Source organism: Biomphalaria glabrata, chromosome 14 (assembly GCF_947242115.1).
Source record: "Biomphalaria glabrata chromosome 14, xgBioGlab47.1, whole genome shotgun sequence".
Taxonomy (NCBI): domain Eukaryota; kingdom Metazoa; phylum Mollusca; class Gastropoda; family Planorbidae; genus Biomphalaria; species Biomphalaria glabrata.
Window position 1 is genome coordinate 35,216,034 of NC_074724.1, and position 16,298 is coordinate 35,232,331.

The 16,298-nt window shown below is 39.3% G+C and overlaps 2 protein-coding genes across 2 annotated transcripts; one reads left to right on the forward strand and one right to left on the reverse strand.

The window, feature by feature from the left end:
- Positions 1-2,708: 2,708 nt before the first annotated feature.
- On the reverse strand, positions 2,709-5,817 carry LOC129922770 (dermatopontin-like). Its single transcript, XM_056009866.1, has 2 exons — positions 5,500-5,817; positions 2,709-3,315 (listed from the first exon to the last, which is right to left on the reverse strand). The coding sequence occupies exons 1-2, from the start codon at positions 5,711-5,713 to the stop codon at positions 3,023-3,025; spliced, it is 507 nt and encodes a 168-aa protein (XP_055865841.1). The 5' UTR covers positions 5,714-5,817; the 3' UTR covers positions 2,709-3,022.
- A 4,734-nt stretch (positions 5,818-10,551) lies between these two features.
- Positions 10,552-15,501, forward strand: LOC129922743 (putative proline-rich protein 21). Its single transcript, XM_056009692.1, has 2 exons — positions 10,552-10,571; positions 14,415-15,501. Exons 1-2 carry the CDS (start codon positions 10,552-10,554, stop codon positions 15,499-15,501), a joined length of 1,107 nt encoding a protein of 368 aa, XP_055865667.1.
- The last annotated feature ends 797 nt before the right edge of the window (positions 15,502-16,298 follow it).

A 16,298-nucleotide genomic window follows, 5' to 3' on the forward strand; every position in this document is an offset into this window, starting at 1 on the left:
TCTCTGGTGTTTTTCTTCTGCCAGCGTGGTTCTCTTTTCCTTGACCATTTTGGGCATGTACATAGATACATACCTACATTCATACATACATACATTCATACACACATACACACACCATACATACATACATACATACATACACACATACACACCATACATACACACATACACACACCATACATACATACACACATACACACATACATACATACACACATACACACATACATACATACATACATACACACATACATACATACATACATACATACATACACACATACATACATACACACATACACACATACATACATACATACATACACACATACATTCATACATACATACACACACCATACATACAAACACACATACACACATACACACATACATACACACATACATACATACATACACACATACACACATACATACATAAATACATACACACATACATACACAAATACACACACATGCATACATACATACATACATACACACACCATACATGCATACATACATACATACATACATACATACATACACCATACATACATACATACATACACACATACACACATACATACATACACACATACATACATACACACATACACACATACATACATACATACATACACACATACACACATACACACATACATACACACACACATACACACATACATACACACACACATACATACACACATACATACATACATACATACATACATACATACATACATACATACATACATACATATATACACACACCAACAGATCATTTTTATTGGTGCAATCAAATAGAAATTCAGTTTGACTACAATTGACCACCTCAGCGTAACTACTGTACAGTAACAATATAGATGCAAGTACGAACAACATTAACACACGAAACACATACACACTCACAACCAGCGTTTTATGAATTTGACTTCTATGAACTTCTCGGTGACGACAGGTGACTTTGTAACACTCTGACCGAAAGTGGGATGAAGGAGTTTTTAAATCTTTCTGTTTTAGTTCTAATGGAAAGGAGACGACCACTTCGTTCAGATCTGATGTAACAGTGGTTTAATGGGTGCAGGTGGTTTTTCAGGATCGTGTGTATTTTGGAGAGGCAACTTTGAATAAAAAGCTCTTCAAGAGTCGGTTTTTTAATTAGTGTATTTAGTCTATGTCTTTGTGCCAGTAAAGTATTACCATACCAGCAGGTTTATCTGCGATCAATGAGTTAGATGTTAGTGCAAGAGCAGGCGTTCCTTATTTTCTATAGGGAAACTAGCTGGCGCTAGCGTTGTACTGTCTGCTGCTGAGCTGTCGGTGTTGGGCGAGAGAGTTGTGGCTGACAGGGAATACTGAAATTGTCTTAAGTTTGCAGTCTGATTGGATTGTGAAACCACAAGTTGCGGATTGGTTGCTACAATCTTAGTTTAACCTACAATTGTTTGTCTATATCACTAGCATCTATATTATGTATTCGGATCAACAAAGTTTTGATTATCACCTTTAAATGCATTGTAAATATCATTGTATTAAATATTTAATCTTCGCCATTAGCACCAAGAGTTATTCAGTTATTTAATTGATATTTATTTTTCACGTTACTTTATAGAATGTTAAAAAAAGGGGGGGAGGGGAGGGGGGGGGGCGCAAGAATTTAAAAAATCAAACGTGAGACTCTGCAAACTAAGGGATATAACTCTTTTATACTTAATTAACAACTAAAAAACTGCATTCATGCCTCTGACTGCTGCATTAGCGTACTGTGCATATAATTTCTTTTGAATTTTTTTATTCAGCGTTAGTCAATAATATAAAAAAAAACCAAGTACAATGTGTCCGAGCCATGCTCGTTTGAATAATTTGTTCAGGAAATTCATATACTTTTTTTTCGATCGGGTAAAAACTCCCACTTTAAAAAGATGCTTTCATGTTCTTTTAGTTCGAAATGTCACTGTTCATTTGCGATTATCAAGAATGTCTCTTAAGTCCCCAAATAGGACACACCGGTATGAGCAGAGACCATAGTTTCACCAGATACTAGCTCTGGCTAACCCTCACCAAGCGACTTCTGTACGGGGAGTTGTGTGCAGGAAAGCGCTCCCAGGGAGGCCAATACAAGCGCTACAAAGACACTCTTAAGAGCTCCAAGGAATGCGATATCGACATTCACGGCTGGGAGACACTAGCTCTCAATCGCTCTTCATGGCGTGAAGGTGTGAGTCTTGGAGTCTCAAGATTTGAAGCAAGAAAATTGGCCAGGGTGAAAGAGCACCGAACCAACAAAAAAGTTGAGTGTAGAAGAAGGCCTATCTGCAACTGACCTAACCCACCCATGCCACGTATGCGGCCGGATTTTCAAAGCGTGAATGTGACATCTTTGAGTCCATAGGAAATGAGAAATGTGCTCATCGTCGACCACGAAGGAGGAGCTATTACATTACGTTCCTTGAAAGGAGCAACAAAAGTTCCAGACATTTTTCCTAAAATGTGTAGATGGTCTAGGAATTTTTAAAGAGCCTACATGGAGACTATCGCAAGATAGAACTGCAAATATTAGAATAAAATCGGGCATCGGAACTGTAGACCACTCGGGGAATAATATTGTTTTTCCGCACTGTACCATACATAAATTAAAATAAATTATAGCTTTTATATGGCTTACGAAAGTTTTGACATTTCAAATAATGGAGAAATAGATGTTTTAAATCAATACTATTTATTTCAGTGTCATCAATATTTAAACAAAAAAGTTTATTTTTTTTTTTATTTAAATCAGAACGCAACGAAAAAAAAACATAAATGTATCTATATATATATCAAAATAAACAACACATTACATAGGTACAATAGTACGTCAATGAAGTATGACATAAAATGTTTACAAAAAGAGTATTTAAAAACATAGCCACCTTTAGCTATAAAAGTTCTATAAATGCTTCCAAATTATTGAAAATGTGAGGACATTTATACAATTTCAAACACTCAATGCAATCGGCTTTTAGTCTATAAATGTTTACAGAGTGCAAATCTGAAACTGCCATCTTCGATCTTCGCGTCGGTTGTCATGGTGACTGTACGCAGCCTTGACGGCTGTTCCTTCCGGTACAACCAAGGTCAGCTTCTCGTCCCAGTCGTTGACGTAGTTGGTGGTGTAACAGTCACGTGGTGTGCTGCCCTGGACGTCACAGCAGTAGAAGCCGAACCTGCGATCCTCTCGACGGTTGTTATGGTAACTATGGACGCCAACCATGACTTTGTTTCCGGGGCATGTGTAGACCAGAGGGCCATCAAAATCGTTAACATAACCTGAGAGAGAACACAGAAAAATAGAAATCTTATCTTATCTTATAAAATACAGACGTTACTTCAAAATAGAAGATGATTACGTCCTACGCGTCATGCATATTAACCAATGACTTAAATTCTGCCAAGTCACTGGTTTTCCTGGCTATCTCAGGCAACCCATTCCAAGCTCTAATAGCATTAGGGCCACTGGCCAACTCTGTTATAAGTACTATTTATTTTAAGTTGAAGAATAGATTATATAAATAATTAGGTCGAATTTAACTTTAGTTATATCTATATACATTATATTGTTATGGCTCTTCCGCCGTGTCAAATCCAAATAATGAAGAAAGAAGGAGGTAACTTTTACCAACTCAGTAAACACCGGCAAAAGGCCGAAACAATCAAATTAGGTAGTCGACACGAGTGTTATAACAAAATAAACACTTTTAATACTGAAATGGAGATCCGTCCAATGTCCTTCGTTATTAGCCGTCTGTATCTTCAAAAGACCTGTTGTTTCTAGTGTCAAATAGAGCGTTCTTGTTTTTCAAAGATCTGTCACGTCACTTGTCGCTTAGTAAAACTTTCCCCTTATTCCCGGAACAAATAACTAAATCCTAATCATGTCATAACAAATCCTCCCCCTCCCGCTAAAAAAAAAATTGCCTGTCAATTTTTTAATCTACTGTCTTAGTCTTACATTGTGCAAGGGCCAAAATGTAGGGAAACATAAAAGACAACACAACTTGAGTCTTGCTTGCGGTTTCAACTTCTTCATCATTGTCCCAAACTCAAGTTGATCTGATCACATATTTCACTCAGGTGTTTAAACTCAGTTTAAATTAACTCTTAATTATTTAATGTTGGATCTTTGGGCGCCCCTGAGCCCACCCAGCTCTAATAGGTTGCTGACATTAGACGAGAAAATGTAAAGGCGGGTGGTCGCTGTGCCTGGCCACATGATCGTTGACCGTTGGCCACAATAAAAGATGACCTTTACATCATCCGCCATGTAGACCACAATGTCTGAAAGGGGAACTTGAAAAAAAGTGTCACAGCCTCGTTTGGGACCTGAAATGTTATGACTTTTGAGTCACCTTCAAAAATCATGCAAAAATCACCGGAAAAATCTCTCAGCGAGAGAGTGAAAGGTCGATGTTTGAAGAGAGTAAGAGCATAGAATGAAACACACCAAGAACCCATGGTACATCGAGAACTACATAATAACTAGTCGACCGGCGGCGCAGCATACGCCGCTTTTTTGCAGGACCGTACGTAAAAATAATGTAACATGAATAATATTATTGTGAAGAAACAAGTCCTTTTACGTTTAAAGTGCCTTTTAATTGTGCAACATTTCAACATAACATATATACACGGCAAACGTTATATACAGATCTCCAGCTTCACTCGCTGACTTCCTCTCTTCTTGTTTACACACTCGTCACTTCCCCCCAAGTCCCCTAACTCTCCGATACCCAACACTTGACCGTGTGTCACGTTTGACCACACAGTAACCTTGTCACAACAATTATGTTGTTAGCAGATATAAAAGATGTTTTAAAACACGACACTCAAAGGTTCACTTTTATAAGATAATGTTCTAAAAACTTTTAAACAATTTCATTTTTTCATAGTGATCCTTTCGGTGTTCCTATAGGCCCATTTGGGTACCTGCCCAGCGGGCATTTGCCCCAATGCCCACATAGCCAGTCCGCCCCTGAACCTGACATGAAATGGGAAAAAGTTATGGTGGTTGGTAGTTGTGCTGGCTACATGACTATCTCGTTAACTGTGGGCGACAGAAACAGATGACCTTTTCAGCATCTGCTCTATAGATCGCAAGGTCTGAAAGGGAGACTTTTTCCTTTTAACAGAGACTCTACGGCAGCGGTTCTCAACCTTTTAAGCTCGGCGACCCTTTTTACAATCTCCCACTCTGCCGCACCCCCCCCCCCCAGACACACACAGCAATAGAAGAATAGACAATAACAATCCTTATTGTTGATGGCTTTAGGCGACCCCTGGCAAATCGTCAATCGACTCCCAAGGGGGTCGCGAACCACAGGCTGAGAACCCCTGCTCTACGGTAATCATATTACGCTACATACAAACATAATTCAAATAATTACTAGGACACTTCAACAATAAAAATTGTGTAAGTCAGATGGATTTTATATGTGGGTCACATAGCGAACTTACCACTGTCTGTGCATGAATGTGTCTGTCTGGTCGAACGACACAGAAACTCCCACCGCCTGTCCTCCCTTCTGTTGTTATGGATACTGGACACGTAGCTGACCACTTGACCGTCCGGACATCTGAAGTTGAAGGGCTGGTCCCAGTCGTTGACATAGGCGGCGCTAGCGACGCTCGCCATGCAAACCACAAGCAGAAGCCTAACAACGTAGGACATAGTTTATTTTTTTCAGATCCAAGAGAAAAAAAACAACAAGATTTTTGTGTACTTTTTCTTTCAAGAAATTCGCTTAACTTGCAAAATTGGATGTTTGTTAGTTAGTCTAGTTCTGCATCGCTTTAAATACTTGAGCGGTCAAGGATGTTTCTAAATGTGGGTGGTCTAATTACTAATTAAATCGTCGTAAGTTTCTGGGATCCTGTTGTAACAACATCCTTAATCTAGAACACTTGCACTGGATTGGCCATGATTCACCTATCACGATAGCCGGTAGTAACCGTAACAAATGTGAAACAATTAATACATTAAAATGTCAGCAAATGAAGACTTTGATTTATTTTCTTTTAATGCAGAGTGTCATTTAAAGTATTTAAGTTTTTTAAACCTCGTATCTAACGCAAGAGCCATGGGATAGATGGCATCGGTAATAGGAATGTAATACTCTACATCTGCTTGGATCTTTTACAGACAAAAGTTTGTTCAGGCAGTCAGACGTAGGCAAGCTTCCAAAGGCCTAGTGGTCAAATAGTCATAGACTCAAGGCTTAAGACAATTAGAAAGAAGAATTATTAAGTACAATTAGAAAGTAGAATTCGAAAGAAGAATTAGAAAGTAGAATTCGAAAGAAGAATTAGAAAGTAGAATTCGAAAGAAGAATTAGAAAGAAGAATTAGAAAGTAGAATTTGAAAGAGGAATTAGAAAGAAGATTTAGAAAGTAGAATTAGAAAGAAGAATTAGAAAGAAGAATTAGAAAGAAGAATTAGAAAGAAGAATTTGAAAGAGGAATTAGAAAGAAGAATTAGAAAGAAGAATAAGAAAGTAGAATTAGAAAGAAGAATTAGAAAAAAAGAATTAGAAAGAAGAATTAGACAAAAGAATTAGACAGAAGAATTAGACAGAAGAATTAGACAGAAGAATTAGAAAGAAGAATTAGAAAAAAGAATTAGAAAGAAGAATTAGAAAGAAGAAATAGAAAGAAGCATTAGAAAGAAGAATGTTAATGTTTGTTAAATAAATATTTTTCTCCATGTTTAAATGAGAATACACATTCAACTACATTTCTATTAGTCTGACCGTAAATGGGGGTCATTTAAAAAAAAAAGCTGGCTGGACAACGTAAACTAATAGACCAGACTCACCCTCGCTATGCCACTAAGATAAGCTGCGGAACTGGAAAATTAGGGGTGGAGCGTGGGGTGTTTGTTACGCGAACTGTTCGCTTGTAGTGCGCTAGTCATATATAAGCTCTGGATTTACCGCAAAGCGTCTACCCAGTGTATCACCAGCCACAAACTCAAAATATACATTTTTTGTTTTGTTAAAAATATGCAGATTTATTTTTCTAATAATGAAAATGAGATTAAATTTACAAAAACTTTATTTCTTTCTTCTATATAACGGCATGCATTTAGATAGAAGTATTTTTACATTTTTCAAAAAAAAGTCTTAGGGTCCACTTACTTAAATCCGGCTCAGTTTAAAGTGGATTTTGTTACTTTATTTAAATACTCTTATCTAACTTAAAGGTAAAGTAAAAGTTCTCCTTTCAGACCTTGTGGTCTATAGGGCAGATGATGTAAAGGTCATCTGATTCTGTGGCCTACGGTTAACGAGGGTGTCATGTGGCCAGCACAACGACCAATCGCCTTCATATTTCCCCAACAAATGTCAGGTACCCATTAGAGCTAGGTAAACTCAGAGGCGCCCAAAGATCCCGAAATTAAAAATCCCAGTCTTCACCAGGATTCGAAACCGGCACTCTCGGTTTAGAAGCCAAGCGCTTTACCGCTCAGCCACCACGCCTCCTTATCTAACTTAAACCTTAGCTTATATTAAATTTAGGCGTTGGATTTCCAGTCGTCCGGCAACAAGTAGAGACTTATCTATGAAGCGAATTTCATCTTCTATCTTCTAGTTGAACCAAACATTCGGATAGATGAATTTTTTGAATGCCTCTTTCGTGAGTAATTCTTCTATTCTTATATCCCAGGCGTTTCAATTGAAATCTTTTACTACTAGCGTCTTAAGACTATATTTTTAAAAAGCTTCTATTATCTCTGTTTTCCCCACACCCCATTCTAGGATCATATTGAAGCTTATTGATATTGGTTATTGATTCATTATTATTATTATTATAGCTTTTTTATAGCGCTACTTTCATGCTTATAGCATGACCAGTGGGGGGAGAGGGGGTATCTAGGAGTTGGTTTTCTAGTAAACACAACGCTGCCCGAGTCGGGTGTCGAACCTCGAGCCCCCTTCTAGGTAGCCAAGCCAAGCCAAGTTCAAGCGCACTTGGCCTCTCGACCACGCTTCCCATTATCGAGCACAGCATAACAATCAGTATAAAGAAAATAAAAAGTTAATTACTTAGATCTTGTGGTTATTAATTGACTTAATTGTGCAGTTTTTTCCCTTGTATATGTAATATGTAAAAAGTAATATGTATGTATTACTAGTCGACCCAGGGCGTAGTATACACCGCTATTTAGTGTGACGGGTGAACACTTCCTGAAAGACACAGTTGTCCAAATGGGTTGGGTTTGGGCAAACGACTGTGAGTGAATGAAAAGAAGGAACTCTGGAGAGAGCAACATACAGTTGTCCATGACTGAAAACAGATTTTGGAAGATACAGGTATATCTTTTTGAACGTTTGGCCTAGTGATTCATTAACTGTCATGGCAAAGACTAATCTAACAGGGGATTGTTTGCGCGTAAAGATAAAAGGCAAATTTGAATCTGATGGAGTCATGGATATCCGGGGAATAAGGACAGTTTGTGAGGCAGCAGCTGCGATAGTTTTACACCCCAATACGTTGCGATGAATGCAATCGCTAAATAGCAGGGATATAGAGAGACGTTGACCCGGATTGTAAACTCGAGGAGGGTCATGCGGGCGTCCTCGGAAGTGAATAGTGATAGTAGCGGGAAGTATTTGAGACATCACCATTTCAGCCTCGCCACCATAAACGCAGGAAGTATTCATGTAGGCAGCGTATTGTAGAGCAGAGTGTATGACTGTGCTTCCGTGAGTAAGAACAACGGACAGGGCGTCGACATAGTCATCCCTATGTTCGCAAACAAAGCTTACAGCCATCTTGCGAAGTTCGAGAGCAACAGCTTCGTCGATGACATTTTTTTAAATATGCGACTGATCATCATCATCATCATCATCATCAAACTCCATTAGAGTGAGGGCTTGAGAGGCTCAAATCCTCTCTTGCAAAAGCCCTGGACAGAAACCCTGCTGTCTTGCGTAGTGCATGAATGTCGCCATACAGGTCGAGAATTTTGGGTTTCCCAGACCTGTCGAGACGGAGATCAGCAAGTCTGGGGCAGTCAAACAGAATATGAGGCACGGTTTCCTCTTCTTCCCCGCAGCGAGGGCACCGTGAATCGAAATTTGGCCATAGCCGCGAGAAATATGAGCCAACAGGACAGTGGCCTGTCCTGCACTGTGCTATAATAGCTTGCTCAGGCCTGGACAGCCTCCACCACGGGGAAGTGCGGTCAGGGCGCCTCATGCGCTCCCAGACTCCACGGGCTTTTTGGGACTTGTCCCAGCACTCAAACCACTTTTCCATTTCTGTTTTCTGTATTATAGCCAGGGCTTGATGAAAGCTTACAGCCTGATCAGTGGGTGGAATTTGCCCTCCCTGGTGGGCCAAAGAGTCTGCGATTGTGTTGCCAGTCACACCTATGTGACTCGGTACCCACTGCATTATTACAGGGGTGCCATAGCGTTGTTTGATGTTATGTGAAGCCATGATGACAGTGTTGATATTGGGGGGCCATGGTCCGGGGCTTTGCAAAGCATGTAGTACAGATTTTGAGTCAGTGACCACAACAATCTGTGTTGCCCTCAAATGTCCCTCGCCGAGTTGAGAGTAAATGACTTTTAAGGCTTCACAGACTGCCTTGGTCTCCGCATCAAAACTGCAAACACTACCACATGGTCCAAAGATTTTGACTGTGTGAGAGCCAAGAAAGTCGATGTAGGCTCCATAGCCTGCTCTTCCAGAATCTATTGATGCCGACCCATCAGTGTATGCAAAAATAGCACTGGGCTTGAAGGTATTAATGGTCTCCAGAGCTAGGATTTGAAGGTCGTTAGATGAACGGCTTTGCTGAGTGGCATTAGGGTCTACTAATTTTAAGCGTATGTCTGGGGTTGTTGGGCGACACCAAGGGGGAAGGGGATGAAAGCGTTGAATGTTTTGTCGGTTGGTGGAGAGGCCAGCTTCATCAGATAGTCTAGTGGCATGATGCATAAAAGACTGCATCTGGATACGTCTTCTGCATCTCCAACCATCCATTAGTTTTCTAGCTGGGAGGTATTCATCCAGCCTTTTATACCGCTCATAGCAGGTCAGTACTGACCTTTCCCTCCTAAGGGTTAGTGGAGCTATATTAGCCATTATTTCAGCCGCATTCACTGGACTTGTCCTAAAGGTTCCACAGACAAATCTTAGTGCTTGGGACTGTATTTTATCAAGTTGTTCAAGAGCAGTCCTAGAGCCATATATTTGCACAGGTAGGCTGTAGTCTATCTGTGATCGGACTGCTCCTAAATACAGGGATCGGAGCATGTCTGCTCGGGCTCCCCACTTCGTGGATGCCAGCTTCCGCACAATGCAAAGTTTCCCTGAGGCCTTTCTTACAACATCCTGGATGTGCTCACACATTTTTAGTTTGCGATCTAAAGTTACACCAAGGTATTTGAAGTGTAACGACTGATAGAAATAAACAGTTATCCGATGCAGGAATTTCGACTACATTGAGAGACCAGTCGACTCCACGAAATATATGTGAAGCCGTAGCCGTGGTTAGCAATGACGGGCAATACAAAGGGGTAAAATTAAAACAAAGCTACAGAAAAAACATTCAACTATTTTAATGACACCAGATAATGACGTGTGCAAAAAATACACACATAAATATTGTCGAATATAGAATGTAAAGTGGAATATTACTTGTTCTCCCCCCCCCCTCTTTTTTTTCTCATCCCTACTCTCTGTCGAGGCGAAAGTTACGATAGGTAACTCTAGTCCGACTTGTAGAAATAAAAGAGTTATCTTTCCTCCACTTTATCGTGGTGTAACTCATTCTCTCCTCATTGACGATGCCAACGTTGATTAGACCCAGTAGCGCCTTAGTGGGTCGCAAGTGGGGCAACCCTCCAGGCCCCGCGCCTAAGGGGGGCCCCGCGATCTAAGATTCCATTGTTACCGTCAACTTCCAAAACCAGATCAGTTCTTATTAACTATTATATTTGCTACTATATAAATTGATATGATACGAATTATTATGTAAGTTTTTAATATGATAATTTTGCTTTAGAAATCCCGTTCTGTTTCAGTAAAGACAGCATCGTATGACTTGCCGAGTCTAAGAGTTTATAAAATTAAAAACTCCGGAGTATTTTTGTAAAACCTTTCCGCGAATATATTCAATTCTATCCACACACAAAAAAAAATAATAATAATAATAAAAAAAATTCCTAATAACAAACAACAAATCTATTGAAGCTTAATCTATACAGGGGAGTGAATTAGTATTGAACCAAATGAAGAATTCCATTGAAACGTGGAAAAAACAATTATTATAGCTTTTTATATAGCGCTACTTTCATGCTTATAGCATGCTCAGAGCGCTTTTGGTGCAATCTCATTTGTGGACCAGTGGGGGGTGGGGGGGTATCTAGGAGTTGGTTTTCCGTGCTGCCTTTAGGCCCGAGTCGGGTGTCGAACCTCGAGCCCCCTTCTAGGTAGCCAAGCCAAGTTCAAGCGCACATGGCTCCTCGACCGCGCTTCCCACTAATAACGAAGAGAAAAGTTTTAAAAGATTGCGCTGCATCAAGTGTTACACCAGCCATCTTGCCAGGGGCGGAAATGGATGTCAAAATCGGCCCAGGCATTTATAACAGTACAGCCCATAAAATGTATATCATGTGATGGGCCTCCTATTACAAGCCTACATGTTCTCAAAATCATTGTGTTTTTTATAATGTATTGATATGCACGCTATAAACCTCTATAAGAAATATAGGCCTAACGTAGCTTTTAATCGCTATGTTTGTAATGTTTGTTTGTAAAATGTTTGTTTGTAAAATGTTTGTTTGTAAAATATTTGTTTGTAAAACGTTTGTTTGTAAAATGTTTTACATGTTTCGGATGTTCCTTCAGAGTTAAAGATAGTTTACTTCCTAGTCCAAACCTCCCGCAGGACGACAGGAGATGGGAGCGGGCAGGGCTTGAACCCTCGACCGTCGATAAATCCGAACGACAGTCCAGCGCGCAAACCGCACAACCAGGCAGCCATCCATTGTAGGCCCTAAAATGATGAAGCCTACTAATGTCACTGTCTACGAATGTAGGCTATTACATTATTTTTGAAAATGTGTAACATTAAATTAGATTTACGCTGTAGTCTGTAAAAGATGTTTTCAACATGACGCTCATATAGCCCCTTATATAAGAGAATATTATAAAACCTTTAACAATTTAATGCGTGCCATAGTGGCATTCATGAGGCCCTTTAGGCCCATTTGAGTACCGGCCCACCGGGCCTTTGCCCAAATGCCCATAAAGCCAGTCCGCCCCTACATCTTGCTCCAATCGAACCCAACACTTTCAAAACACTTGTCCATAGCATTGTATAGATCAGTGGTTCCCAAACTGTTTTTCTTAGCGGAACGCTTCAAACATTCTGAGTATTAAGCGGGACACTGCTTTTTTTTAATTTTTGGAGAGGCTATTTCACGTGGTCTTCCTGTTGATTATTCCAGTAGCTCGTGGAATACCTATTCAGTTCTCGTGGAACACTTAAGTTTCTCGGTACAAAGTTTGGGAAACACTGGTATAGATATTGTGCTGCTTTTGAATGAATATACCAAAATATTGCCAATAGAATAATTTTCGTTTTATTTTAAAACTTTTTAGAAGTACACGTTAGTGTGATTTTTCTTTAGCCTCTTCATCAGAAGTAATAGGAATCAGAAGTTTTAATAATTTATTAGATATTTACAATTATGTATACATAACAATATATATTTGCATTTTTTATATTGTTACGAATCTCACTATCCAGGCTCTCTGCAAACTGCACCATACACCACCAACTTAAAGAACTTGACAAGTCAGGGCTCCAAAATAACGTAATAGTTTAATGTCCATAAATAACAGCCAATACTGTACAATTGGCAGCACGTAGAACAGTACAAATAGCTCTGCGATAACACCGTTCCGCCGTATCAAGTCTTGCACTAGCCTCTCCGTCTCGTTCCGGGCTTGCACTGGGTTCAACAGTACACGCAGGCTTTCGATCACATGACCATAACATTGGTCATATTTGCGTGTAATCGTGTAATCGTAGTACTGTCCCTTGTCCATGGCCCCGCTGACCTGAGTGATTCACGTGTGTGTCAGCAGAGCCTATAGTTAAGCCTTTTACGCCGCCTATAGGGTCATAACAATATGTATAATCTGTGGGCACACTTTATTTCTGGGCGCATGTGGCCCGCGGGCCGTAATTTGTCCACCCCTGATTTAAACGATGCATTATTACTGTGGTCTTTAATAAAGCATTAGGTGTACTTACACTAGTCCTTAACTGAAAGGGGAGGTAACAATGACATTTAATTATCCAAAAATAGGGGAGATAACTTAAAACCAAATTTAGTATATGTTTTTCTTAGTTACTGATAAAATATCTGTGTAATTGTATCTACTATGTTAAAATTTAAAAAACAAAATAAAAATATTTATAAAATTAAAGATAATTTTTATAATTAATTCATATTATTAATGTTATTTATAATAAATCTTTGTTTCATTCATCATTAAAAAAGCTAAATAAGTTTATATTTAATTAAGTATATAAATTACTTTTCAAGCCATCTTTCTGGTTCACTACTTTACATTCACTTTTACCTATAATAATTTTTAAGACAACGTGCAAAGCACGTTGCGATTTTACAATGAATTCAAAAATAAAGCCACAAATATTTGCATTGGGTTGATAGTACCAATGAGATGAGTGTTAAACGTAAGTCTTGCCTCTTCTCCGTTTAGACTCCTTCGTAACAGAGTAGTGACCGCGTTGGCTTGAGAAGGCTTGGGCCATTAGTTCGAATTCATATAGTGTTGGACATAAAAACATCGGAATAATAGAATTTCAAGCTGACCTGTCAGTTGGTAAACGCACCAACGAAATAATTAACTAGGAACAATTTTGGATTTTCGCTCTTTGTAATGAAAAAGAAAAAAACTGATCTTGTCTTGACCACTCGCTTATGCTCCTATATCTGCGACTATGACTTTATAATTGATGAACTCCAGCGGGTATATTACAATGAACAGTGTATTTGATCATGAACTATATAAAACTTCTCAATAACCTTGACTGCTCAACAGTATTATATGATCTGAATTTGGATACGTTAACCTATTTGTCTTGTGTGTTATTGTAAGTGAAAGTATCTAAACAAACATCATTAAAAAATAACTTTAAAGAAAAATGGAATAGCAGGGCCGACATTGGGTTTTGCAACCAAAAATTCTTTCTTTTATTATTTGTTTTGTATTAGTCATAATTTCTAAATGTGGCGAGGTGGCTGATTGGTAAAGCACTTGAGTTCAAAACCTGGTGAAGACTGGGATTTCGATTTTGAATTCCACTTCTCAATCCACCTTAGGCACACCATACTACCACTACTTCCCAACCACTACATCCCAACCACTACATCCCAACCACTACATCCCAACCACTACATCCCAACCACTACATCCCAACCACTACATCCCAACCACTACATCCCAACCACTGTATCTCAATCAACCACTACATCCCAACCACTACATCCCAACCACTACATCCCAACCACTACATCCCAACCACTACATCCCAACCACTACATCTCAACCACTACATCTCAACCACTACATCCCAACCACTACATCCCAACCACTACATCCCAACCGCTACATCCCAACCGCTACATCCCAACCGCTACATCTCAACCACTACATCCCAACCACTTCATCCCAACCACTACATCCCAACCACTACATCCCAACCGCTACATCCCAACCACTACATCCCAACCACTACATCCCAACCACTACATCCCAATCACTATATCCCAACCACTACATCCCAACCACTACATCCCAACCGCTACATCTCAACCACTACATCCCAACCACTTCATCCCAACCACTACATCCCAACCACTACATCCCAACCGCTACATCCCAACCACTACATCCCAACCACTACATCCCAACCACTACATCCCAACCACTACATCCCAACCACTACATCCCAACCACTACATCCCAACCACTATATCCCAACCACTACATCCCAACCACTACATCCCAATCACTACATCCCAACCACTACATCCCAACCGCTACATCCCAACCACTACATCCCAACCACTACATCCCAACCACTACATCCCAACCACTACATCCCAACCACTACATCCCAACCACTACATCCCAACCACTATATCCCAACCACTACATCCCAACCACTACATCCCAATCACTACATCCCAACCACTACATCCCAACCGCTACATCTCAACCACTACATCCCAACCACTTCATCCCAACCACTACATCCCAACCACTACATCCCAACCGCTACATCCCAACCACTACATCCCAACCACTACATCCCAACCACTACATCCTAACATAAGCAACACTCTGTACGGCAGTGCTAAACAACCGAAGAGAACAGCACAACTATTTTTCCAGTCTGCTAAATAAGGTACAGCTGAGCGGCAAAAAGAAGGCTAGAAGATGAAGAATAAGAAAACGAAAGTAAAGGTGGCTGGTCTTTGTGCTGGCCAGATGACACCCTCCATTAACCTTCCGCTATAGGTCGAATGGTCTAAAAATGGTACTCTCACTTTACGTTGTAAACCACTTAGTTATAACGTTAAAATACTAGAAAAGTTATATTTTTTCCCCACATTGAATAAAGTGCTGGTACACTGATGCGTACAGTCACGAAAAAGAGCTAAATATATATATATATATATATATATATATATATATATATATATATATATATATATATATATATATATATATATAATTTTATTATTATTTATTTATGTATATTTCCTTTGAATATCTGGGCATAATTCAAATGTGTTGAAGGAAGCTCTTTGCTGATAACCAGAGCGCAGGCTAGAGACTTAGTCTCTAAAATTACAATATCTAAAGACCATGTTATGTAATGACTGTTTCGCGTTTATTTAAGCGAAAGATGAAACATTTATACGCTTCGTCTAAGAACTATGAAGTAACTTAACTCTTTCTGTCCTAAGTGACGATACCATCGTTGATTTGACCTCATTAAACTAAACTAATGTTGATTTTATAAACTTTATTTTGTGTTCTATAACAAGAGCATTCATTCCCCTTTAGTTCTATACCAAATAAAACATTTGTTGATAACAAACATCAAAGCTAGTGAAGCTTAATCATAACAGGTTGGTGAAATATATATTGAGCCAAATGAAGAAATCCGTAGAAACGTGGGAAATATAATTACGGAG